General features: G+C 45.1%; 1 protein-coding gene across 2 annotated transcripts; it reads right to left on the bottom strand.

Moving 5' to 3' along the window:
• Window positions 1–21,504, bottom strand: GCDH (glutaryl-CoA dehydrogenase). 2 transcript variants are annotated; one of them, XR_010025152.1, is made up of 13 exons: window positions 21,395–21,504; window positions 19,502–19,616; window positions 18,202–18,237; window positions 17,389–17,532; window positions 15,591–15,653; window positions 13,387–13,557; window positions 10,896–11,025; window positions 10,319–10,535; window positions 8,553–8,656; window positions 6,980–7,105; window positions 3,477–3,637; window positions 1,678–2,045; window positions 1–1,554 (listed from the first exon to the last, which is right to left on the bottom strand). XR_010025152.1 is itself a non-coding variant. In XM_063119122.1 (12 exons), the coding sequence occupies exons 2-12, from the start codon at window positions 19,602–19,604 to the stop codon at window positions 1,972–1,974; spliced, it is 1,329 nt and encodes a 442-aa protein (XP_062975192.1). In that variant the 5' UTR covers window positions 19,605–19,616; window positions 21,395–21,504; the 3' UTR covers window positions 1–1,971. The 2 variants fall into 2 exon arrangements, 1 of the variants encoding a protein (XP_062975192.1); XM_063119122.1 differs by having other exon boundaries at window positions 1–2,045.
• Between the last annotated feature and the right edge of the window lie 5,569 nt (window positions 21,505–27,073).

Here is a 27,073-nt window from a genome sequence, read left to right as displayed (position 1 = left end):
ATATGCAGCAGGTAACAGGTTCGATTTTATGATTTGCATCAGTCTGGAAAAGAGAAGAATAGAATGTAAGCCATTTTTTATTCCCATTGAAATGGACAAATTGGGATAGAGACCATTTTTAGACACTTACATTGTAACAGCGGCAGCTACTAATATAAGATAAAACTTGTATGTAAATAGCTGCAACATCTAATTCAGCAGTTATTCCAAGTAGTGACTGGCATGGTAAACCCAGTCTCCTTCCCCCAAGGGACTGTTATCATCAGTCTGCTGTGACTTACGCAACCTAGTTTGCAAAATTATTTCTTTTATTTAAAATAGACCGCTTTTCTATTAAAATATTAAAGCAGTTTACAATAAAAATAATCCAATTAAAACAATAAACAAACGCAAATAGAATTAAAAAAGCCGCCACCGCCAAAGACTGCTTCTGCACTAGCCGTTTACAGACTTTTAAGAGAGAATCCAGATAACATCATTGCCACCCTGTTGTGCTCATTGTGTTCAGACACTATTTTTAATGTATTTTTTTTTTCAATTATAAAGCTATCTTGTGTGAACTGGCAAAACACTACCGAGGATTTTCTGGCAAAACGCTATCAAGGACTTTAAGTAGAAGCTTTTTCCTTCACGTTTCTGCTCTCTAATTGCTTCCTGCTTAGTGCTGTAGTATTTCTAATGAATTGATTTATAAAAAAGCAGCTCCCACATAGCTAGGGCAGCATTCTGCAACCTGATATCCTCTAGATATTTTGGATCTCAACTCCCAGCATCCTTGACCATGTTGGCTGGGGCTGATGGGAGTTGTAATCCAAAATGTCTGAAGGGTACCAGATTGGGGAACGCTGAGCTAAGGCACTGGTTTTTTTGGGGGGTAGGCAGATCCATTAGCCCCTCCAACACCTGTTATCCTAAAAGGGAAATCACACATCTGCTTAAAGGAAACTACATGGGCTCCAAATACATGTGGAATTACTGAAATGAAGATGGCTGTATTCCCAAGTCAGTTTGAGATGAGCTTTAGACTATCACAGGTGTTCTTATCCAGGCCTGGCCATGACATACATACATCAACAATTTATCAATTTATTCTTTAAGAAAGAGAAGGGAACATAATTGTAAGTGCAAAAGAACACTAACTGAAACAATTTAGCACTCCATTATCTGTTCAAATGTCAACGAAAATTCACAGTAGCAAACAAGGCACTGAAACGTAGCAGTTTAAGGCCGCATAGCTAGATGACTACAGGGCGGGCAACAAATTCTGATTTTCAGTCTTAGTGCTTGGTTGTGCTGCAGGGCTTCTGTTAAGCCTTACACAAAAGACTCAATCCAAGGATTTTTTTTATTTTGAAAAATATTATCCATACAGGTATGAACCCCACACAGGTGGGGCAGTTGCTCTGGGTCCTGTAGCAGGAGAGGCCTGTTCAAAATAATCAACTGTAAATAGTCAAATTCCACCAGTTACACACCAATACTGCTTGCCTCTCAGAAAATTTCGCAGCTTTTGAACTTTATATTCCCCTATACTCTAACCCAGCCTTCCTCAACCTGGAGCGCTTCAGATGTGTTGGACTACAACTCCCAGAATGCCCCAGCCAGCTGGCTGGGGCATTCTGGGAGGTGCAGTCCAACACATCTGGAGCGCCCCAGGTTGAGGAAGGCTGCTCTAACCTATTCTGCTTGCCATCCACACTCAAAAACCCTAATGGTGCGCTCCTTTGCAACAGTGTGTTATCTTAATGCTTTTCTTCTTTGTGACTTCTGGTGGAGAATTATGTATTCTTAAATAGTCTAATTTTGGATAATAAGAATTGAGCTGAGCTGAAGTAGTACGTTTAATCACAGTCTGGTCAGCAGCAATAGGCACGCTCCGCTTTTAAAACCATTGTGGCATCACAAACCAACTCCACTGATGTTCCCACACTGGAGCCATGAGGAGCAAAGCTGCACCCTGCAGAAATGCATTCATTTGCCAACAGTGAAAGCTTGAAGTCCGGTGATAGCTTTGCCTAAGATGAGCGCATGGATGTCATGGGTCCCTGAGGGCAAAAAACAAAGGGAAACTGTTAGAACCAGGGCCAAATAGAGAGGAACCAGTACCTCATGTGATTTGGATTTTTCCACCAATGCCATTGGAGGACTGGATAGTATTTATTTATTTATTTATTACATTTCTATACCGCCCAATAGCCGGAGCTCTCTGGGCGGTTCACAAAAATTAAAAACATTCAAAGTATAAAACAACAGTATAAAACCTACAATAAACTAACAGAAAGCATCACCAAGAAGATCCATGTCTAGGGATACCAGAATTTCCTACGCACTCTAGCCTGACAGAAAACACAATATGGTGCAATGCCCAAACTTAAAACCCATTCTGATACGTGGGAGCTGTTATAGTACAGTTCCTTCCTGTAGTACCGTGTGAACAGAAAGATGGACTAGATAGACCTTTGGTTTGATCCAAAATGGCTCTTCCTATGTACTTAATTCCAAGGCATTTTTCCAGACACTTAAAGTGCTGCCCTCATGCAACTGTCTTAAAGCAGATGTTGTTTTTTTCCAAGTCTTTGATATTTATTTCAGGATCTCAGCAGAAGTTACCAACGCACAGACAGGGACGGTGCTACCATAGAGGCCACTCAGGCGGCCACCTACAGCGCCAGCACTCACGCACGTTGTTGGCTGTGAGCCAGCCCAGCCCGAGGATTCAGCTGGGCCTGGGCGCCCGCCCAGCCGAAGCAAAGCCAGGGACGCTGGGGTGGGGGGGTGTCTCCATGTTCGGACTTCCGCCTGGAAGCCGCCCTCCCAGAGCCGGGAGGCCGCCGCTGCCAGAAGAAGAAAAAGCACGTGGCGAGCTCGACCCTGGCCCAAGCCAGCCTCTGCCTTACTCCCGAGGAAAGGGCACCGGGTCGCCTCGCCTCTCTCCTCAAACAGGCCGCAATGTCCAGCCAGGCGGGCAAGCAGCACTCCCTCTCCCTTCCCCCAGGAAAGCTAGGGACTTGTGGACTCCTTGCAAAGCAAACTCTCCTGCTTCCCGATCCTGTGTGCGTGGATCAACGGGACTTGCATCCGAGAAAGCGTTGCACCGGGAGGCACCAGTGTGGCCCGATCCGCCTATGCCTCCTTACTCGGAAGCCTTATTCCCCTGAGTAAATGTGCGGAGGGGATCGGGACGCCAGGCTGTATAGCAGGTTGCATTCGCACGGAAGTAAGTCCCAGTGAATTCCAGACGGTTCGGTCCCAAATCGAAGTGAGCCAATCCCAGCTCTCCACTCGGGGCTCACGTTCGGACTTCTGCGCAATGGTGGGAGGGTGCAAGTAGCTCGCCTTGCCTAGGGTGCAAAATAGTCTGGCACCGGCCCTGCGCACAGAATCAGATTGCCCCAATAGTGGGTCTTGTGACCGCATAATAAAATGAATGATGATGAATAGTGGGCTTGCCAGGAAGAGCCAAAAAAGCATTTTACCTTCATACGTGTTGACAGCCTCCAGGTTCATGACATGCCTGATAACATGATACTCATCGGAGATCCCATTGCCTCCCAACATGTCACGGGCTTGTCGAGCAATCTCCAGGGCTTTCCCACAGGAATTCCGTTTCAGCATGGAAATCATCTCGGGAGTTGCCCTGGAAAAACAGAACAGCCGCTAGAATGGAGCAGAGTTTCGAAACGGGAATGTGTCGACACGTTAATGCAGAGACCGAAAGGGCCCCAAAATTAGATTCGACCCAAAACTTGTTAGCAATCATATCTGGGCTTAAAAAAAACCTAATAGGCATGGGAGATGGCATTTTTTTTCCTCTGGACGACAGCATGTGGAGAGGGGAGGTCTACCAAAAAAAAAAAAAATCTTATTTTCCCTTAAGACATACTCATATAGTTGTGTACCTTCAGAGAGGACAGGACAAAGCAAAGGCAATTCAACTATAATCAGAAAGGAAAAAACAAAGCAGAAATAGACAATATGGATGGAAAGGAGACCCTAGAGGTGGTGACCTGCAAAGGGTGTGCAATGTTCATGTTTCTGCCTGAGCTCAACATGGCGTATGCCTGCAACAAGTGCAAGCTGGTGGCACTTTTGGAAGAAAAAGTGAGAGGACTTGTGAGTGTCCACCCTCCAAAGAATAAGGTGGTGCTGACGTGAGAGTTTTGGATTCTGGGACCACGGGCTACGCTACTTGGAACATGTACTGCTGGCAAGGGATGGGTTGCACCTCACAAGGGCTGGAAAGAATGTGTTCGGCCACAGCATGAAGAACTTGATCAGGAGGGCTTTAAACTGAATCTTACTGGGGCGGGAGACGTAAACCTCAAGGCAACAATGGATGAAGGCCAAGGCACCACAGTACAGAGAACAGCTCCAATAGTGCCCCCAAATAGTGTCCGCAACAATGTAGGAACAAAGCCAGACTATAAAACACATGGTCTTCGATGTCTATATACTAATGCCCAGAGCATGGGAAACAAACAGAACGAACTTGAACTCTTATTACATAAAGGCAAATACGACTTGATAGGTATAACTGAAACTTGGTGGGATGACTCCCATGACTGGAATATAGCAATTGAAGGATATAACTTGTTCAAAAAGAACGGAAGAAATAGAAAGGGAGGTGGAGTTGCACTATATATTAAAAATACCTATCCTTGCACAGAAATACAGGCGGATCAGACTGGGAGCCCCATCGAGAGCATCTGGATTAAAATAAATGGGGCAAGGAATAAAAAGAACATGATAATTGGAGTTTACTACCGACCACCCAATCAAGGAGAAGACGAGGACAAAATTTTTGAGAAACAAATTGCCAGTGTTTCAAGGAAGTGTGATGTAGTAGTGATGGGGGACTTCAATTACCCTGATATCTGTTGGGAGACCAATACTGCCAAAAGCGGGCCTTCCAAGAAATTCCTGTCATGTGTTGGTGATAACTTTCTCCTACAGAAAGTGGAGGAACTAGAGGAATGGCAGTCCTTGACTTGATATTGACCAATAGGGATGACTTAGTGGATAAAGTGGCAGTTACGGGAACTCTGGGGGAAAGTGACCACGTCATACTTGAATTCTTGATGATGAAGGAGACAAAAGTTGAGTGTAGCCATACACGTACTCTGGATTTTAGGAAAGTTGATTTTAATAAACTCAGAACTATGATAAGTAAGGTCCCATGGCAAATGAGCCTAATGAGAAAAGGAGTGCAGGATGGGTGGGAGTATTTTAAAAAGGAAATTTTAAAGGCACAGTTACAAACCATTCCAACAAGGAGAAAAGATAGAAGACAACAGAGGAAACCAATGTGGCTCCACAAAAAGCTTAGAGATGACCTGAAAACAAAAAGGGATACATATAGGAAGTGGAAGGAAGGCCAGGCTACAAAAGAAGAGTACAGACAAGTGGCGCAGAAGTGCCGAAATTGCGTCAGGAAGGCTAAAGCTCAGAATGAGCTGAGATTAGCGAGGGATGCTAAAAGCAATAAAAAGGCTTTCTTCAGATATGTGAGTAGTAAAAGACAGAGGAAAGAAATGGTGGTTCAACTGCTTAATGAGGATGGCAAATTGATAACAGATGACAAAGAAAAGGCTGAAGTGCTCAATTCCTACTTTGCCTCAGTCTTCTCCCAAAAGCGGGTCCATTCTATGATTCTACCCTTTTCCTCCTCTAATGAAAATCTGGCCCTCCCCGCGTGCCTGCTATAACCACTTTGGAAGCAGTGGAGGCTTTTCTCCTAACAACAGGTGCAGGGAGTTGATTTTCATTGGAACTGCAACGGGCAAGGAAATGGTTAGATCCAACTGTGATCCTGGCAACCTTTCCCCTGTGCTGCTTTTTCTTAAAGCACAAGTAAGTGACATGTCTAATTTGGCCCAGAGTTTGCACCACTTGCAATAGAGTCAAACCTAGTCAACATATCATAGAATCATAGAATAGCAGTGTTCGAAGGGCCCTACAAGGCCATCGAGTCCAACCCCCTGCTCAATGCAGGAATCCACCCTAAAGCATCCCTGACAGATCCAGCTGCCTCTTGAAGGCCTCTAGGGTGGAAGAGCCCACAACCTCCCTAGGTAACCGGTTCCATTGTCGTACTGCTCTAACAGTCAGGAAGTTTTTCCTGATGTCCAGCCGGAATCTGGCTTCCTTTAACTTGAGCCCGTTATTCCGTGTCCTGCACTCTGGGAGGATCGAGAAGAGATCCTGGCCCTCCCCTGTGTGACAACCTTTTAAGTATTTGAAGAGTGCTCTCATGTCTCCCCTCAATCTTCTCTTCTCCAGGCTAAACATGCCCAGTTCTTTCAGTCTCTCTTCAGAGGGTTTTGTTTCTAAACTCCTGATCATCCTGGTTGCCCTCCTCTGAACACGCTCCAGCTTGTCTGCGTCCTTCTTGAATTGTGGAGCCCAGAACTGGACGCAATACTCTAGATGAGGCCTAACCAGGGCTGAATAGAGAGGAACCAGTACCTCACGTGAAAATGAGGGGGAAGAATGGACTGTACCATGCTGGATTGCAGTTGGGAGACCGGGGTGGGTGGGTGAGGGGGTGTTGGGGAAGGACAGTAAAAAAAAAAAAATCAGAACTCTGTAAGTAAAAAAACTAGCACACAAGAAAAAGACTCTAACCCAGTCATTTTACCAGTAGGGAGGAGCTGTTGGTTTTTAAGGTGTGATCCCCACATGGAATCTGAAGCACCACAACTCTGGATACTACCTCTTGATTCCCAACCTCATTCCATCGAGACATACAGAGGCACTTTGCACATTATTTTGAAATGTAACCATTCCCCCTTATTGAATTACCAATAATCCATCCTTCTTCACCCAATCAGGCAAGCTGCCATCACCCCCTCAATGGAGGTCAACACCAGTACTTGGAAGGGGAAAAAGCAATTTGCTAGAGTGAAATTCAAGCCGCTGTCTCCCCAACTCTCACTGCAGCGAGAAGCGATGTTCTGCTTTCAGTCTCACACACACTTACTTGTCTTCATCTTTCAGACGGCCCAACTGTAGACAAGCTTGTAAGCCAATAGTGATCTCTGTGAGCATGTCAGCCAGCTTCTTCTGGATCAGCTGGTTTCTTGCCAGGGGGACTTTAAACTGAATTCTATGAGACATGATTGGTTGGTGAGGTAAAGCAGTTTAAGCCATTGCACAGCTAAACAGATGGGGGAATTTAGCCAGCTGAATTATACTATGAAGTTTGGGTGTGTGCACACGCAGACACACACACAAATGCACATATAGCAGTACACAGGAGATACTGAGGAGGGGAGGTTCCTCTGAAGTCTACTTGTGCACCATAACTTCTGGCTTTCCATTATAGCTGGAGGCTCTGAGCAATGTCCTGAATGTTCCCAGCATTGCTATAGCAGGGCCTAGGGGGGAAATAAAAAAGAAGTGTATTCAAGTTCTCTATACTTGGAGGGAAGCTAGACTCCACTAGCTAGCTATCTCTAATGGCTATGAGAGGCAGTGGCATAGCTTGGGTGGAGCAGGAGAGAGTAGTGTAGACTATGCCCTTGGGGCACAAGCCCCCCTGAACCAAACCCCAGGGAATGCCAGGTAAGTCCACTGAAGGCAAAATATCGTCATGCCAGTAAGGAAGGGTGCAGCACGGAAGGAAGGTGAGAGTAAAGAGCCTTGAAATTCTCACTGCAATATCACTGAGTACTAACAACATGTTTTTAAAACATGGAAGTGCAGATTTTATGCCAGCTCTCATATTTTGCCAGTTCTGGAAAAATTCCACACACAGGAATGCAGACTACACTAAGGCAAGTAAACATTGCTAGCAGAGTGCTCAAGAGCATATATGCCACTTTCTCATCTCAATCTCCACCTCATTTCAATAGAATCATAGAACAGTAGAGTTGGAAGGGGACCATAAGGTCATCGAGTCCAACCCTCTGCTCAATGCAGGAATCCACCCTAAAGCATCCCTGACAGATGGTTGTCCAGCTGCCTCTTGAAGGCCTCTAGTGTGGGAGAGCCCACAACCTCCCTAGGTAACTGGTTTCATTGTCGTACTGCTCTAACAGTCAGGAAGTTTTTCCTGATGTCCAGCCGGAATCTGGCTTCCTTTAACTTGAGCCCGTTATTCCGTGTCCTGCACTCTGGGAGGATCGAGAAGAGATCCTGGCCCTCCTCTGTGTGACAACTTTTCAAGTATTTGAAGAATGCTCTCATGTCTCCCCTCAATCTCCTCTTCTCCAGGCTAAACAGGCCCAGTGAGCATCCTCAGGTGAGCTGGTCTAACATGCTGTTCAAACCTATCAGCTGGAAGGTCCTATCTCCAGTCTCAGCTCAGTCATGAACACTCTAGGTGGCCTTAAACAAAGCACTATCTTCACAGCCTCTGTTACCCACCAGTAACATGGTGATAATTGCATCAACCTACATTACAGGGTGGCAGTCAACATCACTTTGGCAATGTATACAAAATAGTCAGGATACAAGAAAAAGTGATACATATAAATATTATAGCTGAATGTTATTTCTTGATTTGCGTGTGCACACACAAACACACACGTGCACATCACTTGAGACATTACCTGTCCAGAGTGTACTGCCTAGCTGTCTGCATACAGAACTCAGCAGCTCCCAATGTTCCCCATGCAATGCCATAGCGAGCATTGTTCAAGCAGCCAAAGGGACCCTGAAGGGAAGAGAATGGCATTAAAGCTTGAGATAAGACATTTGACTGAGATCCTCTAATTTCTTCTTCCTTAAAAGAGTCCCCCTCAGACTCATTGTGGGGTGGGGGGCACTCTGGAGCTATAATTTCAAATGGAGCTTCACTTATGGCAGGGATGTGGAACCTGTGGCCCTCCAGATGTTGTTAGACTGCAACTCTCATCATCCCTCACCATTGGCTATGCTGGCTAGGGTTGGAGTTGCAGTGCATCAACATCTGGAGAGCTGCATATTCCCGATCCCTTGACTTAGGGCATTGCCCACATGGGAACCCTTTTTCTTTGCTTTTTAATTGAACTTGGGTGTGCTCATTCAGTTGGGTGTGCTCATTCACACAGCCCATAGTCAACACGGTCAGTTCACAAGACATAAGCGAAAACCTGTGGGCTACACTCTGTACTCTGTATTCAGGAGGAAAGGTTCAGGTTGGGGGTTCTCCATAAAGTTCATTACACGTTCCAAAGCCCTTTTAAAATATTTTTCTCCTCCTCTTTACTCTAGTGAAATTAGTATTTGACCTGGACATTGGCAGGGACGGGACAGGGATATTAAAAATGGCAAGGTATGTCCTTTTGATAGCTGTAAGAAATGAACAATGCCTCAAAATTCTAGGTTTTTAAATCCTATTCAAATTGTTCTCCCAGAATGTTTGACCACACTGGTTCAACTAAGTTTCTTAACTTCAGATACACCTTGTTAAGTTTCAGAGGAATGGGTGCTTTTAGATAAGCAGAGAAAAATCTGTCATTTCCCACTATGGTGGTTTCCTTACAAGCTATTATTATTATTATTATTATTATTATTATTATTATTATTATTATTATTATTATTTAGTCTCAGCATGTTTATTATAGCAATCAAATGAACATAGAATCATAGAATAGCAGAGTTGGAAGGGGCCTACAAGGCCATCGAGTCCAACCCCCTGCTCAGTGCAGGAATCCACCCTAAAGCATCCCTGACACAGGGTTGTCCAGCTGCCTCTTGAAGGCCTCTAGGGTGGGAGAGCCCACAACCTCCCTAGGGAACTGATTCCATTGTCGTACTGTTCTAACAGTCAGGAAGTTTTTCCTGATGTCCAGCTGGAAGCTGGCTTCCTTTAACTTGAGCCCGTTATTCTATGTCCTGCACTCTGGGAGGATCGAGAAGAGATCCTGGCCCTCCTCTGTGTGACAACCTTTTAAGTATTTGAAGAGTGCTATCTTGTCTCCCCTCAATCTTCTCTTCTCCAGGCTAAACATGCCCAGTTCTTTCAGTCTCTCTTCATAGGGCTTTGTTTCCAGACCCCTGATCATCCTGGTTGCCCTCCTCTGAACACGCTCCAGCTTGTCTGCGTCCTTCTTGAATTGTGGAGCCCAGAACTGGACGCAATACTCTAGATGAGACCTAACCAGGGCCGAATAGAGAGGAACCAGTACCTCACGTGATTTGGAAGCTATATCTTACAATGTTCATTTTTAAAATTCTAATCATTCAGGTTGGACTTAAAATGTTCGCTAAATGTAGTGGCCAATTGAGACCTTTAATACTGGTACTGTGCACAAGTTCAATGTTGTGCTTTGCAGCACCTGGCATATCTACCAGATGGCTGGATCAAACTACACATAGATGGCAGGGATCTTACAGCGAGTCCAGACACACTGGGTAGCAGGTTGTCTTCTGGCACCTCCACATCCTCCATAACGATCATCCCAGTGATAGAGGCTCTAAGGGAAAATTTGCCCTCAATCTTCGGAGTGGAGAGACCTTTCATTCCACGCTCCAAGAGGAAACCCCGCACTCTGCCGTCCTCACACACAGCCCACACCACACACAGGTCAGCCATTGGAGAATTCGTGATCCTGAGAGAACAGCAAGCAGAAGTCAGGTGTTTGGCGTGCCACCCGGAACGGGCCTTCCACAATGCCAAAGATTCTGGTCTACTAAACCACAACCCAGGCGACCAAAAGGGACAGATGAACAGGGAAAACTAAGACACAGAAACTATCCCTGGATGGGTAGTGGAGTCTGTAGCTGGTACCCAGGCTTTCCAGAAAAGAACTCCTGGCCAGAGCAGGCTATCTAAAGCAATGTTCCCTCAAATCTGTCATCTTAGCCCTTGTGACAAGGATTAATCTCTTGCTGTTGTCTGCATTCAGTTGCCTGCTTTGGGTCCCTCCCCTCCCACTATTCCTGAGCACCAACACAACTACAAATCTCACCAGGTCTTGGTGCCATTGAGTGTGTAGGTCTTTTTGGAGGGGTTGAACTGAGCCCGGGTCTCCATGCTACTGGGGTCACTCCCATGGTTGGGCTCTGTAAGCCCAAAACAGCCCAGCAACTCTCCCTTAGCTGTGGGGAGAAAGGCAAGAGATGATTAGCCTCAAGTCCTCCTAAAATACCCCCCCTCCTCCCTCCCTCCCTACAGTCAAACCTCATGGCTTCACTAGAGTACTTTTCTGTAGGATTCTAATGGACTGAAAACCCCACAGGTTTTATTTTAAGGACAGCACTCATCCCTTCTGAACCTTTTATTGCCTGATTTCCCATTTAAAATGTGAAAAGTAATTCTTTAATTACCGTATTTCTTCGATTCTAAGACACACTTTGCCCCCCATATAAACATCTCTAAAAAGGGGGTGCGTCTTAGAATTGCGGGTGTGTCCCAAATTCTTTCCAAACTTTCCCAAGCTGTACCCCACTCTCTTTAGCTACATTACTTTAAAGGTTCCTTTGGCTTTCCCCTCACCTCCAGTTCCTAAGCAGACACACACTCACGGAAGTGCATCTCTCCCTCCACTGGCGGTTTTGGGGGGGGTTGTTCCATTTGTTCTGGCTACAGGCCCCGTGTCCACGCGGGTGGACCAACCAGCCCTCTCAAACCTCTCATGCTGTTCCCCAAGCGCTGCTTGAAGGTTTCCTGGGCGGCTAACGGCGAAGCCACACCTCTCCCCACTGCATGTGCCGGCTAACTCCTCCTCATGGTGTGGGCGGCCACACTGCGCCCAGTGCCTCGTGCCAGCAGGGAGCGTCCCAAATGTGGCCCTGCACACGCCGCTCACACCCACGCACAGCGACCCAGGCCAAACACTGGACACGTGCGGCATCCTTCAGGGCGGCTCCGGCGTGGCCAGCAGAGACTCGATGTAGGACACGTGGGGAGGAGGGCGGGCTGCGCCAGGTTCCAGAGGGCGGGGGCACGCCTGGGCATTGCTGCCGCCACACGCACTACTGACCCTCCCCTCCCTCTGATGCTGCGGCCGAAACGCCAAGCCACCAAGCTCCCCAGCAGCTAGCCAATTCTCATAAAAGATGTTCTAAGAAATTTATTTTTTCTTCGAATTAAAGCTTTTTTTCTGCTGGTGGTACTGAAATTAGTGTGCATCTTACAATCAATGGCGTCTTACAATCAAAGAAATACAATAGTTACGAAGTTGAAGATGTCTAAGTGAACAAAATCATCAGAAAGCAACAGAAAATGAAAGAAAGAGATAAGAACTGGAAAGTCAGACAAGAACACAACAGATTAAAAAAACTGGAAATGAAAAGGGTGCATACAGGAGTCTGATGGCCCTGGGAGAGCGTCCAGGGCCATCAGACATTTTGGAGCTCCCCACCTGAGGCCGTAGACCTCAGAAATGAAAATCTGAATAGGGGTGGCTTCCCTCCACCCCTTGGGGCTTTCTCACTCAAGGTCAGGGCTCTGACCTTGGCTGAGGATGCAAATGAGGGAGAAGAGGGCAAGGAAAGGAGGCGGTGAGGATCTGTAGCATCCTGAGGCCTCCCAGCTCCCATCCCCACAACTCCATTAGGACACGCTGAAAAGCACATTTGGTGAGAAAAGCAACAGCAAGAGGACAGAGAGGCAAAGATCTGGCAGCGCACTGGATGTAAGAAATGCTTCAACATAAGACCCCCTCCTTCAAAAAGCGCAAGATTATCTTGTAAAGGGAACAAATTAGGTTTGGCATGAGGTTGAAGATTTTTTAAAAAGTACAAGGAAACAGAGAAAAGTAGTCAAGCATCCATGAGAATTAAAAGGAAACATGTTTTGAAGACAACCCGATACACAAATAAGATTGGGAAAAGTACGAAATAAGTCACAATAACACTAAATTCATAGGGGTAGAAGATCTGGTAAGGAATTATCTCTTGTTTTCAGAACAATCAATGAGATATTGTTCATTAAGTATACAAGACAAATAGGGAGCTCTAGAAAGCATTCTGGCCGTCACATTTTGTACTACTTGCAATTTCCAAACTAGTTGCATCGTTTCAGAACACATTATGCAGCCACCTGCCAAAGCTAAGCAGGTCTGGATTTGGTCAGTGCCTGGATGCAAGCCCAAGTGGAAACCCCATATTAGCTACCTTGAGTTCCATGATGGAAAAAAAGTATGATGTAAATGAACTTTACTTCTTCTTTTTCTTTTTTTAAGAGTCAACGCTAGTAAAATCTTTCAGTTTCTGACTCACATATGACTTACTGTCACCAGATCAGTAAATGACAATGATGACGCAAAGGATACAGGCATCAGCCTAGGGGTGCAATTAAATCAGTCACCCTGGAACTTGATGCCTTCCAGATGTTTTAGACTACAACTCTGGGGCTGATGGGAACTGAAGTCCAAAACATAAGGAGGGCATCTGATTGGGGATGGTTGAACTAAATGCTGAACTCTCACATCCAAAACCCTAAACCTGTTCACTCACCCAGGCGTGGCAAGTATTTCTGCTTCTGCTCCTCTGTCCCATATGCGTATATAGGGTGCATCACCAAAGAGGATTGAACGCTCATTACCGAACGGTAGCCACTGTCCACCCTCTCAATCTCCCTTGCCATGAGTCCATATGCCACATAAGTGGTTCCTGCACAGCCATACCCTAAGAGAAATGGATGTAGAGAAAGCACAAATGAGTCAAAGCCAACCTGAGTTGCCATCCTGGACAACAGGATCTTCCTAACCCATTCTGAAGATTCAGAGGAAAAAGAGAATGGGAAAAGGTAGCAGATGTCATGGCTTTGGAGGGCTTAATGCTTCTCAAATTGTTCATTAATGAACATTCTTCTTCTACTACTTTAAAATATCTGAACACAAACTATATACCCATATATTTATTTAGCCTTAGATGCCCTGCCTGTCATCTAAGAACGGTGCCCCCCTTGAGCAGCTCAGAAGTCATAGCATTATTTTTAAACACCCAAAATAATAATAATAATAATAATAATAATAATAATAATAATAATAATAAATTTATTTCTTACCCGCCTCTCCCTTTGGATTGAGGCGGGAAACAACATTAGTACAGAATCAATACATCTTAAAAATTCTTGATTTTACATTGATCTGGATAGGCGTGTTGGAAAAAGCTAGTCTTTAAAGCTGCCTTAAAATCACACAGAGTTAATTTTACGAATCTCCTCTGGCAGGCCATTCCACAATCTGGGGGTTACAGAAGAAAACGTCCTCTGGGAAACTGATGTCAGCCTAGTTTTAGCTGACTGAAGTAAGTTCACCCCAGAGGACCTGAGTGTGCGGGGCGGACTGTATGGGAGAAGGCGACCCCGCAGGTAACCTGGACCCAAACCATTTAGGGCTTTAAAGGTAATGATCAACACGTTGTACTTTGCCCGGAAACTAATTGGCAGCCAGTGGAGTGATTTTAATGTTGGGGCAATATGCTCACCCCTAGATGTACTGGTGACCAACCTGGCCGCCATATTTTGAACTAGTTAAAGTTTCCGAACTAGGTACAATGGTAGCCCTATGTACAGCACATTGCAGAAGTCAAGCCTTGAGGTTACCAGTGCGTGCACTACTGTCTTTAGGTCTTCCGACTCTAGGAAGGGGCGCAGCTGGCGTATCAGCCGAAGCTGATAGTAGGCACTCCTGGCCGTCGCATCCATCTGGGCTGTCGTTTGGAGCGACGGATCCAGGAGCACCCCCAAACTGCGAACACAGTCTTTCAGGGGGAGTGTAGCCCCATCCAGAACTGGGTGACACACCTCCAAACCTAGGTCAGAGCCCTTGACAGCAAGCACCTCCGTCTTGTCTGGATTCAGCTTCAGTTTGTTTTTCCTCAACCAGCCCATTACCGCCTCTAAGCATTCATTCAGAGGAGACACACTATCCTTAGCTGACGCTGTTATTGAAGGCATAGAGAAATATATTTGGGTGTCATCAGCAAAAAATGTAATATAAAAATAAAAAATATAAAAATGTAATGCAGCAAAGAGGATACACCACATCGATAGGCACACAACCATATCACATCATACAGCTGCTCCTGCAAATGCTCTATGAAAGAGCCGTATTTTCACAGGACAGCAACAGGCCAAAGATGTAGCCAGGTGAGCCTCTATCAGGAAGACTTTGCATTATTGGGGCAACACCAGCAAGAAGGCCCTCTCCATGTACTCATGCAATATACACTTTTGACAACAGACGACTGTGGATGGAGAAGGGTAACCAACATTGATCTAAGTGCCTGGCCTATTATTTACTCATCAATTATTTTTTAAACCATGCTTTCTTATAAAGCCCAAGGCAGCTTACAAATTGGACAAAAGAAAACCACACCTATAAAGTACAAGTCCAAAAGTTGCTAAAACAGCAGATAAATGATTATAGCCACCTTGAAGCCCAGCACTGGGGAAAGGGCAGATTATTATTATTATTATTATTATTATTATTACTGAAACAGAGACACCTTGCACTCTGAGCCTGAAACAGGCCCTAGCAGCACCCTCCTGATCTTTTACAGCTGCCCTGAGTATTGTGACTACTATAGGAGAATGTAATATACATCTGCTTAGATAAATAAATGTTGCATCTTCTCAGAAATGGTGCAATTTTATTCCCATACATCTCTGATCAATGAAGCAGCCATGGTAACAAAGAACATTGCAGCATTACCTTTGATGGTAGGGCCCAGGATGCCCAGCGCCCCCATTTCTGAAACAATTTCCCGGTGAAAGACTGCAAACAGAGAGGAAGAGGAGTGACTGTTAGAGCAGTACGACAATGGAACCAGTTCCCTAGGGAGGTGGTGGGCTCTCCCACACTAGAGGCCTTCAAGAGGCAGCTGGACAACCCTCTGTCAGGGATGCTTTAGGGTGGATTCCTGCATTGAGCAGGGGGTTGGACTCGATGGCCTTGTAGGCCCCTTCCAACTCTGCTATTCTATGATTCTATGAAAGGGAGAACAGGCATGTAGCTAACAAAACCATAAGCAGAACCTGCTGACTTTCACACACATTAAACCAATTGGCAGGGGGAGCAGTAGGGATCCCCACCATTAATTCCAGCAGGGATACCCCTCCCCAAGAGTTCCCAGTGGCCCAGGGCTTCAGGGGGTGGGGAGAGCCCAAGCCTCCGTGGGCCAAATTAGGCCTGCAAGCCAGAGTTTCCCCATCCCTGCATTTAATGCCTCCCTTCTGTTCCCCAGAGACCTCATATGTAATGTTGCCTGTAGTCACATGGCAGTGATGCAATGGCTGCTTCCAAACTATTGCTAGTAATGCCTGGAGGGTCACATGGGTGGGGTGAGCATCAGGCCAGTGAGGTGTAGGAGCCACTCAGAGGACCCACAAAGCTAAAGGTAACTTTATTTCCCAGTCCCCTCAAAACACCTGTGGCTTCTCACATTTCTTAAAGACATAAGACAAGCCATGCTGGATCAGGGCATCTGGTCCAGCACTCTGTTCACACAGTGGTCAACCAGGGCCCCCACAAGCAGGCCCTGCCACCCATGTTCCACAGCAACTGGTGTATTTAGGCTTGCTGCCTCTGATACTGGAAGTAGCACATAGCCATCAGGACTAGTAGCCATTAATAGCTTTCTCCAGGAGTTTTATCCAACCCCCTTTCAAAGACATCCCTTGATCATTTTAGTTGCCCTTTTCCCAGCTCTACAATATCATATTTTAGGTGTGATGACCAAAACTGTACACAGTATTCTAAGTGTGGTCGCACCTTAGATTTTTATAAAGGCAGTACGATACTGGCCGTTTCATTCTCAATTCCTTTTCTAATAATCCCTAACATGGAATTTGCCTTCTTAACAGCAGCCGGACACTAGGTTTACATTTTCATTGAGCTGTCCGCTACAACTCCAAGATCTCATTCTTGGTCAGTAACTGCAAGCTCAGATCCCATCAGGTTATACTTAAAAATGGGATTTTTTTGCCCCAACATGCATCACTTTACACTTGCTTACATTGAAGCACACCTGCCGTTTGAATGCCCACTCCCCCAGCTTGGAGAGATACTTTTGGAGCAACTCACAATCCCTTGTTTTAACCACCTTCAATGGGGATTTAGAGCGACACACTGCAGCAATTATTTATATTTAAATTAACAGACCACTTCAAAGGGCATGCAAGACTGCATAAAAACAAAGCAATGCAGATTCAACAATTAAAAGAAAAGTACCCAACATGACCAGAGAAACATTAAACTCATGGGGCCCAGGCTGGTAGCCGGGGAAACAACACACACAACTCAGAGAATTTCAGGCTCCTTTTTTGGTGTCTGATCTAAGGCACATAGCAAAAAATAATAATAATAATCACAGAATCAGGCCATTAAATTATTAACACTGTGATTAAATGCAGTGGGACATTCAGAAAACAGGGAATCCCCCACCTCTAGGGAAAGAACCGTCCTCTACACGAACCTACATAGCACAGCATTTAAATCATTAAAAAGGTACCTTCATTTCGATTGGCCATGAGGATCCTAGGCATGAGCTTTTCCTGACAATAGGTGCGAAGTGAGTCCCGGATCATTATTTCTTCCTGTGTGAGGCGCCTCTCCAGCTGTAAAGCATCTTGCCAGTTAAACTGGGCTCTTGGGGCTGAGAGAACAAAGGTAGAACCAGCCTAAAGCACAAAAGATGAGGCAAAGAACTTCCCGTGCTTTTAGAGGAGGCATCACTAAGAAAAATGCTTCCCTGAACACCTTTCAACTGTTGGACTGGCTTGGAGCCAACCATTCAGACAAGAGAAGCACAGCCTATCTCTCAGTGATTAGATCTAAACATGTATAGGATTGTTCTGTAAGGTTGATAGTTTATGGAACTATGTGGAAGTTATCTGCACATGACTGCATTTTCCAGAACAAAAGAAGATTACAGAAACAGAATACCCCAAATCAACCTCTGACAAAAGATGACAAAGCAGCCAATTAACATTTCCCTTGATCACCTTTCTCAGCTCCCATGGGAACTAGGAGTCTACCCTTCCTGAGAGTTATCATGTCCCCAACGGTTAAGATATAGGTTTTGGGGGGCTGGAGGGGAATAGGAATTAAAACTGAGGAAGTGAAATTAACAAGGTGATATTCTTTTAAACTGCAGCACTAGAAAGGAGGCAGGCAGAGTGTAGCGCTTTCCGAATAACTGAAAACAATTAAGTTTGTGAAAAGGGAGAAGGCATTGCTGCAAGTCAGATGATGGCCGGGAGCCCAAATGTGGAGTTCTAAATCAAAGGTCATCACATTCTGCAAGCAACAGAAATTTGCCTACCTTTGGCTTCTTTCCCAGAGGGTGTTGCCTCTTTTTCTGTAATATAAGTGGGGAAAATAATGCAATTTTCCTGCTTAGTCATCCCTAGCATCCTCAGAGATTTTGGTGCCTGCCAAAAGCCCCAGAGACCCGCTGTCTTTCAGTATAGATCAGATTTGCCCAACCTGGTGCCTTCTAAATGTTTTGAACTACAGATCTCATTCTCGCCAGCCAGCATGGATAATGGGTGTAGTCCAACACATCTTGAAGGCACCAGGTTGGGGAAAGCTGCTATCGTGCCTGTTCAGACAACCTGCAAAGCCATGGTTAGGGCACTAACTCTTTTGCAACAAATAGTTAGTGAGCCTGTTTAAACCGTTGTCACGAAACCACCAGGGTTAGGAGTGGTTTACACGACACGCAAAGTCATGGTTCACACAACATGCTAAGCCATAATGTTTGGTTTAAAATGCTTAACCACTGTGGCTTAGTGTGTTGTCTGAACAGGGTCACAGACATACTGAGGTAGATGGAACAATGATCTGACTTGGTATAACGTAGGGTGACCATATGAAAAGGAGGACAGGGCTCCTGTATCTTTAACAGTTGTAGAGAAAAGGGATTTTCAGCAGGTGTCATTTGTATATATGGAGAACCTGGTGAAATTCCCTCTTTATCACAACAGTTAAAGTGCAGGAGCTATACTAGAGTGACCATTTTAAAAGAAGGCAGGACACCTGCAGCTTTAACTGTTGTGATGAAGAGGAAATTTCACCAGATTCTCCATATATACAAATGACACCTGCTGAAAATCCCTTTTCTCTACAACTCTTAAAGATACAGGAGCCCTGTCCTCCTTTCCATATGGTCACCCTATATAAGGCAGATTTCTGTGTTCCCAGACAAAGTACGTTGGCTTCATGGGACAACTTCTCACCCCAGAAATCGCCTGCAAAGGCCTTCATCTCCAGCCTATGTCCATCTCTCCACCCCAACACTTCCTTGCTTGATTTGTCCTGCTCTTCCTTTGATCAAAAAGAGGGCTGGATGCCAACTTTATCTTTTTCTGGAAGAGAGGAAGGTACAAGGTGCAGATGGAAACTCTTAAACAACAGAGCACATATTCTCTCCCCCTCCCCCCATCCTTGTATATCACACCTCTCAAGCATCCTTCTCTTGGTGTTGGCTCTACCACTCTCCCCATTTATTTATTTTACTTATTTGTTATATTTTCAAACTGCCCAATAACCCAAGTTCCCTGGGCCGTGCACAATACATTAAAAACATAATATACAAAAGTTAGTAGACGTTGCCCACTCACCCTTCTGCACAGCTGCACTGGTGCCTTGCGCACGGATATTGCATGGGCCTGTCACACAGCGGCCGCACTGCAAGAGCCTCTTGGCAGGTATTCTTAGCGCCATCGGGTTGAGCTCCTGGAAGAGATCAATGAAAGGAAATCATAAAAACACAGTAAACTCTGGAGGGCACCTGGAGCCCTGTGCTAACTGCAGTTCTCTTTCTGTGATCCTAACTTATGTATTACATTTCTATCGCTAAAGCTCTCTTTAGTCATGTTAACAGGCCTATAACTTATTTCACACGCAGCTATTTTTGTCAGACGTCATTAACCCAGGCAGCGTTATTTTAGGGTGACCCTATGGAAAGGAGGACAGGGCTCCTGTATCTTCAACCGTTGCATAGAAAAGGCAATTTCAGCAGCTGTCATTTGTATATATGGAGAATCTGGTGAAATTCCCTCTTCATTACAACAGTTAAAGCTGCAGGAGCTATACTAGAGTGACCAGATTTAAAAGAGGGTAGGGCTCCTTCAGCTTTAACTGTTGTGATGAAGAGGGAATTTCACCAGGTTCCCTATATATACAAATGACACCTGCTGAAATTGCCTTTTCAATACAACTGTTAAAGATACAGGAGCCCTGTCCTCCTTTTCATATGGTCACCCTAGCAGTGGGGCTTGCTCAGGAGGACTACAAACGAGAAAGATCTTGGAATTGCTGTAGATCGCAAGCTGAATATGAGCCAACAGTGCGATATGGCTGCAAGAAAGGCAAATGCTATTTTGGGCTGCATTAATAGAAGTATAGCTTCCAAATCACGGGAGGTACTGGTTCCTCTCTATTCGGCCCTGGTTAGGCCTCATCTAGAGTATTGCGTCCAGTTCTGGGCTCCACAATTCAAGAAGGACGCAGACAAGCTGGAGCGTGTTCAGAGGAGGGCAACCAGGATGATCAGGGGTCTGGAAACAAAGCCCTATGAAAGAACTGGGCATGTTTAGCCTGGAGAAGAGAAGATGGAGGGGAGACATGAGAGCACTCTTCAAATACTTAAAAGGCTGTCACACAGAGGAGGGCCAGGATCTCTTCTCGATCCTCCCAGAGTGCAGGACACGGAATAACGGGCTCAAGTTAAAGGAAGCCAGATTCTGGCTGGACATCAGGAAAAACTTCCTGACTGTTAGAGCAGTGCAACAATGGAATCAGTTCCCTAGGAAGGTTGTGGGCTCTCCCACACTAGAGGCCTTCAAGAGGCAGCTGGACAACCACCTGTCAGGGATGCTTTAGGGTGGATTCCTGCATTGAGCAGGGGGTTGGACTCGATGGCCTTGTAGGCCCCTTCCAACTCTGCTATTCTATGATTCTATGATCAGGAAAAACTTCCTGACTGTTAGAGCAGTACGACAATGGAGGGAGGTGGTGGGCTCTCCCACACTAGAGGCCTTCAAGAGGCAGCTGGACAACCATCTGTCAGGGATGCTTTAGGCTGGATTCCTTCATTGAGCAGGGGGTTGGACTCGATGGCCTTGTAGACCCCTTCCAACTCTGCTATTCTATGATTCTATATATACAAGTGACACCTGCTGAAATTGCCTTTTCAATACAACTGTTAAAGATACAAAAGCCCTGTCCTCCTTTCCATAGGGTCACCCTAGCAGTGGGGCTTGCTCAGGAGGACTGGACTCATGTTTTTCTGCGCCCATCTCGTGGGCAGCCATGTGGGGCTTCTGCTCTCACTTTGGGTGGGTCGGTGGGTGGGTGGCCGGGGCTCCTGGATTCCCCCTCTCCTCCTCCTCCTCCTCCTCCTCCTCTCAACAGGTGAAATGAGCTCTACTACAGAGGAGAGGCGGCACCGTGGCATCACCTGGGCCAGCATACCTGTCCCGGCGCCACCCTTTACCGCGGAGCACCTTTACCTGCGACGACGCTCGGGAGGGCAGCTGCTGCTCTTCGCCTAGGCTGGCGCGGTGCTCTGCTGGCCTCGCAAAGCGGCAGAACCAGGCAAGCAGGCCTCGTCCTCAGGCCAGAGTACGCCTGCCGCCGCCTCCCATGCCCATCTGCTCCGCCATTGGCCCGGCATAGGAGGCGTGGGCCCTTCTCCTCCTCCTCCTCCGGGTTTCGCAAGCATGGACGGCTGGGGGAGGTTGGACCAAGGGCGCAAACCTATAGGCCTACAACTCCCAGCATGCCTCAGCCAGCACGGGCAGCTGAAGCATGCTGGGAGTTGTAGGCATTTCCCCCCCTGTCTAAACATGCATAGGATTGCACCTTCCATTATAAGTAACAGTACAATCCTATACATGTCCCCTCAGAAGTAAGGAAGTACCCTAAAGCTCAGTGAATCTTACTCAAAGGTAAATGGCCCTAGGGTTGCAGCCTAAGGCTTCAATCCCAAATACTCAGGGTCAGGGCCGGTGCCAGACTATTTTGCACCCTACTTTCACCACCACCACCACCCCCCTCAAAATGCCAACTTTGATTTTTAAGAAAATGTTTCCTGGAAAAAATAAGAAGCACAAAACTTGAAAATGCTAAATTTATTTTAAAGTGCAAGAAATACGTCATGCCGATTATAGCAAACAAATTGGAAAGGAACGTCTGTGGGTCTGAAATGCATGATTTAATAGGAATATCACCTCCAAATCATCCCCCCCAACTCACACGTGTGTGCACGCACACACTCCGCATCACTCACTCCAAACAAACACACGCATGAACACATGCATTCACTCAAAGACCCCATGCACCCCATTCACCCATACATTCTCTCTCACTTTCTCTTCCAGACACATTCTGGAAGTCCAAACGTGGAGCCACCCCACCCCAGCGTCCCTGGCTTTGCTTCGACTGGGCGGGCGCAGGGCGCCATGTCGCCCACCCAGGCCCAGCTGAATCCTCGGGCCGGGCCAGCTCACAGCCAACGCACATGAGTGCTGCGCTGTGCCCAGCGCCCCTCTTAGCTTGATGCTCTAGGCGGCCGCCTGAGTGGCCTCTATGGTAGCACAGGCCCTGCTCAGGGTGACCCTATGAAAAGGAGGACAGGGCTCCTGCATCTTCTAACAGTTGTAATGAAAAGGGAATTTCAGCAGGGCAGGATCTACACTACTGCTTTAAAATGGTTTATAACAGTAGTGACAACTGTTGAGGACCAGCACACATTCCAAAACGTTTTCAAAGTGTTACTGTTTTTCATCGATTCTAAGACACCATCGATTGTAAGACGCACACTAATTTCAGTACCACCAACAGAAAAAAAGCTTTGATTCTAAGAAATAATAAACGCACCCGCGATTCTAAGACGCACCTCATTTTTAGAGATGTTTATATGGGGAAAAAACTGTGTCTTAGAATCGAAGAAATACGGTATATCCTGCTTAGTGTAGATCTGGCCCAGGTGTCATTTGTATATATGGAGAACCTGGTGAAATTCCCTCTTCATCACGACAGTTAAAGTGCAGGAGCTATACTAGAGTGACCAGATTTAAAAGAGGGCAGGGCACCTGCAGCTTTAACTGGTGTGATGAAGACGGAATTTCACCAGGTTCTCCATATATACAAATGACACCTGCAGATTTTCCCTTTTCAATACAACTGTTAAAGATACAGGAGCCCTGTCCTCCTTTTCATATGGTCACCCTACAAATACTGTTAAGTGCCCATAAACCCTAGGACTTCGAAGGCACTTAGGGCTAAATAGGCATTACTTTAAAAGTGTGTCTAGCAGGCATCTTTTTTTTTATTCTAGAGGAGGTGCCTTCAGGAGAGTAAAAATGAAAAAAAAAACATAGCTGCTAGACACATTTAAAGTAGTGTCTGTTTTGGTGCTCTGCACGGGAACACAGGCAGCAGCTAAAATGGAAGGATTTTCCATGAATATCCAAGCTTGGTTCCTATCGATATTTATTTTTCCTTGTGATATTATCTACATAACTATTGTAATTAGTTTGGCAGCATGTTATGCAATTTTGTCTTATTTTTATGTTCATGTCTATATCTTTTAAATTATTAGTTTGCTTGTATTTGTTTGTAAATATGCAATTTCGTACTGAACGTTAGATATCTTCTACCTTGTGAACAGTTATGTGCAGCTCCGAGGAATGCCCCCTTACACAGAAATCCATGCAATAAAAGTTATGTAGAGTTGCCATCTTAAGTAATTAAAAAGAAAAAAGTTTCAGCATTTTGAGCTAAGTGCCTTTCCACAAGCCTTTTTTTTTTAAAGGACTCAAGAGGGATATACATCTATCTGCATGTATATTTTTCTCCCTCTCCCATAATAGTAGAAGCCAGGGTCATCCCGACCTCAACAGTTCTGTCACCTTTGCCAGAATGAAAGGCAGTAGAACAAGCAGGTTGCAAAGCTGAAAAGGATGAACAACCCAAGGGGAGTGTTGTTAGTGGGTCTCCACTGGGGTGTAGGCCCTTAGGAAAGGGCCTTAGGGTCTGGAAACAAAGCTCTATGAAAAGAGACTGAAAGAACTGGGCATGTTTAGCCTGGAGAAGAGAAGATTGAGGGGAGACATGAGAGCACTCTTCAAATACTTAAAAGGTTGTCACACAGAGGAGGGCCAGGATCTCTTCTTGATCCTCCCAGAACACAGGACACGGAATAATGGGCTCAAGTTAAAGGAAGCCAGATTCCAGCTGGACATCAGGAAAAAACTTCCTGACTGTTAGAGCAGTACGACAATGGAATCAGTTCCCTAGGGAGGTTGTGGGCTCTCCCACCCTAAAGGCCTTCAAGAGGCAGCTGGACAACCATCTGTCAGGGATGCTTTAGGGTGGATTCCTGCACTGAACAGGGGGTTGGACTCGATGGCCTTATAGGCCCCTTCCACCTCTGCTATTCTATGATTCTATGTTCATTTGATTGCTATAATAAACATGCTGAGACTAATAATAATAATAATAATAATAATAATAATAATAATAATAATAGCTTGTAAGGAAACCACCATAGTGGGAAATAGCCCCTTCCAACCCTGCTATTCTATGATTCTATGACAGTGCCGGCTATGGCTGCCCCTAATCCTGGCCCTGTCTCCTATCCCTGGTTTGAAGCTCCAATAGAAACAGGACCAGGAAAGGGCAACCCCATTATCTTTCACAGTCCCGTCATCTTAAACCTTTCAGATGTTCCTCATCTTCAATGATCTCAGGGCTAAAGGCAGCTTACGTCTGTCATCAAGGTTTATCTCCATACGGGAGCAAGACGTGCCACTCATCCTTGACACTAGTATCACAACAGCAGCCGACTGCCAGGACTCTCTGGGGCAGTGTGATATAAAGCCAGAGCAAGCTGGTAATCTGCATTCAGGCCTTTCCCTGAAAGCGGAATAAAAAATAGCCAAAGGCAAGGGTGGAACCAAGTAATCTTCAAACATAAATATTAGCAAAAGTTTTATTAAAGTGCCAGGTGCCTACGCATTTGTCATGAGAAACCGTATATTGCATACAAAAGAACACAAAGCATAATTAGAAGTAATTAGACCGTATAATTAGAAGTAACACAACTAAAACAATTACAACCTTGACTACGCAGTCCCTCCTACCAGGATCAGGCCCACCTGCAGGACATTTTCCATGTGGACATTGTAAATATTGCAGTCATTCTCTCAAATTAAAGCACTTTGTTAATCCAACAGATAACAGAGAATATCCTTTGAAAGATTTTACCACGTGCAATACAGGGTTTGTAGTATATGGCATAATCTGTCCCTGTAATAAACTATATATTGGCAAAACTACAAGAAGTGTTAAAACCAGGACAGGTGAGCATATTAGCAAGATCAAATGTGGAATAGAAGGAGCACCATTAGTTCACCACTGGAAAGAGAAATCACATCAATTAAAAGATTTATCATTCTGGGTTATAGAAATAATCAAGAATAAATCTGATAGGATCCTTTTAGAGAGAGAGGCCAGATAGATCATCAGGCTAAACACGATCAGTCCCTCTGGCCTCTATGAGTCTTTGGAACTATCGGCATTGTTATAAGAAACATCTGTTTCAAACTAGTTGTCAAGGTCTCTTTTCCCTCTATATACATCTCACTTTTTCCTGTATCATGCTAGTCTAGCAGCTTCACGAATGTTGTAAGTAAATACTGTTGTTTGTTATTGTAACATAGATGATTTATTCCTGGTTGGTATATTTTGCATATATACTCTAATTAGCTGAGTGATGATGTATTACACCTTTTTGATTGCAATTTGTATGTCTGGTTATACATATGGTTTTAAAGTTTTTCTAATTAGATATTATAAATTTTTAAGGTACAGATACTTGTAAAATGCCTCTAATTGTAAATATTATGATACAAAGGACTTCTTTGTTTTTTAGACAAAGCCCTGAGGAAGAACACAACTGTGTTCGAAACACGAAGGGATCTTGGCACTTCAATAAAACTTTTGCTAATATTTATGTTTGAAGATTACTTGGTTCCACCCTTGCCTTTGGCTATTTTTTACTCCCCCATGGGGTTTTCCTTGCTTTTGCACTTTCCCCGAAAGCAACCAGCTGATCAGTTGTCTTTGCAGACTTACATTCCACCACAGGGCGACCACAAAATGTCAACTGGAGGCATTTCTATTTGAGGAAGGCAAGTGAAAGAGAAAATCCCAGGCTGCTAATATAGAAACCAGGCATCCTCTATTCCAGTTCCTCTGCACATCATCTTTTGGATCCAACTTGCTTTCTAGAGCCGCTGTGCTTCAGCAAATACTGTACTGGCGGTGCTGAGGGCCTTTCCCGTAATGCATGCTTAGTCATAGACGCTATCTCTCGGTCTCCATTCCCCATCTGCAAAGAAGGGATTATTACAACCCTCTACTCTATCCTAGAGATTGCTCTCCGTGTATGAATGAAATGAAGCAAATATTTGTAAAGAACTTCATATGCCACAAGTGATAAAGTTGGACAGGCATTGTAAAGAGCTTTACTCTAAGGTGCTGTCTGGGGATGATGGAAACTTGTCTAACACATCTGGAAGGCTGGAGAAGGCTGTTCTAAAGAATAATAATCAGAAATGCTTGTAAGTAGACTTGTTGAGAGCAAGCAAGTTAACCCTTCAGCATACATTTTTCCTCTAGAAGTTATTGGTATGCCTGTCACCTCTGAAGAAGATGCTTTAAAAAAATCACATGTGCATCACACTCCTTTCTCCAAGGAACTCAGGGACAGCACAAATCATCCCCTTTTATTTCCACAACAATCATATGAGGTTGTGCAGGTTGAATCTGAAACAGTGCCTGGCCCAAAGCCAGGTGAATTCAATGAAGAGGTGAGTTCAGTGAAGTTTGCACAGAAGAGTAACTAGTGGATTGTACTCCATAGGCAAGTGTGATCTGTCAACCTTAATGCCCCCCTATGTGACAGTTAATCCAAAGTTCCGACTACCTTTTGAACTCAAAAGAGTTAATTTTCTGGGTAAAAAGATTATAAGAATTTGTTGCTTTCTAAAGCTTTGACAGTAAGCCCTTTTTCTTAGCCTGAATAGCTTTTCACCCAGGGGAAGGACTCCTTAGTGTTCAAAGCACATTAGGAACCTTAAACTAAGGTAAATTTGCATGCATTTTTAGAAGCTAATTGACAT

The sequence above is a fragment of the Elgaria multicarinata genome, chromosome 3, assembly GCF_023053635.1.
Source record: "Elgaria multicarinata webbii isolate HBS135686 ecotype San Diego chromosome 3, rElgMul1.1.pri, whole genome shotgun sequence".
NCBI lineage: Eukaryota > Metazoa > Chordata > Lepidosauria > Squamata > Anguidae > Elgaria > Elgaria multicarinata.
The sequence above is the reverse complement of the archived record's forward strand: the minus strand, read 5'-3'. Positions and strand labels throughout refer to the sequence as shown.

Bases quoted from the DNA above. Each gene is read 5' to 3' on its own strand.
- GCDH (XM_063119122.1), bottom strand. From the start codon at position 19,604: ATGGCGCTAAGAATACCTGCCAAGAGGCTCTTGCAGTGCGGCCGCTGT. The intron at 18,238-19,501 runs GTGAGTGGGCAA...CTTATATTACAG, and splicing joins CAGTGCAGCTGTGCAGAAGG to AAAAAGAGGCAACACCCTCT. The intron at 13,558-15,590 runs GTAATGCTGCAA...CATTTCTCTTAG, and splicing joins CCTGGGCCCTACCATCAAAG to GGTATGGCTGTGCAGGAACC.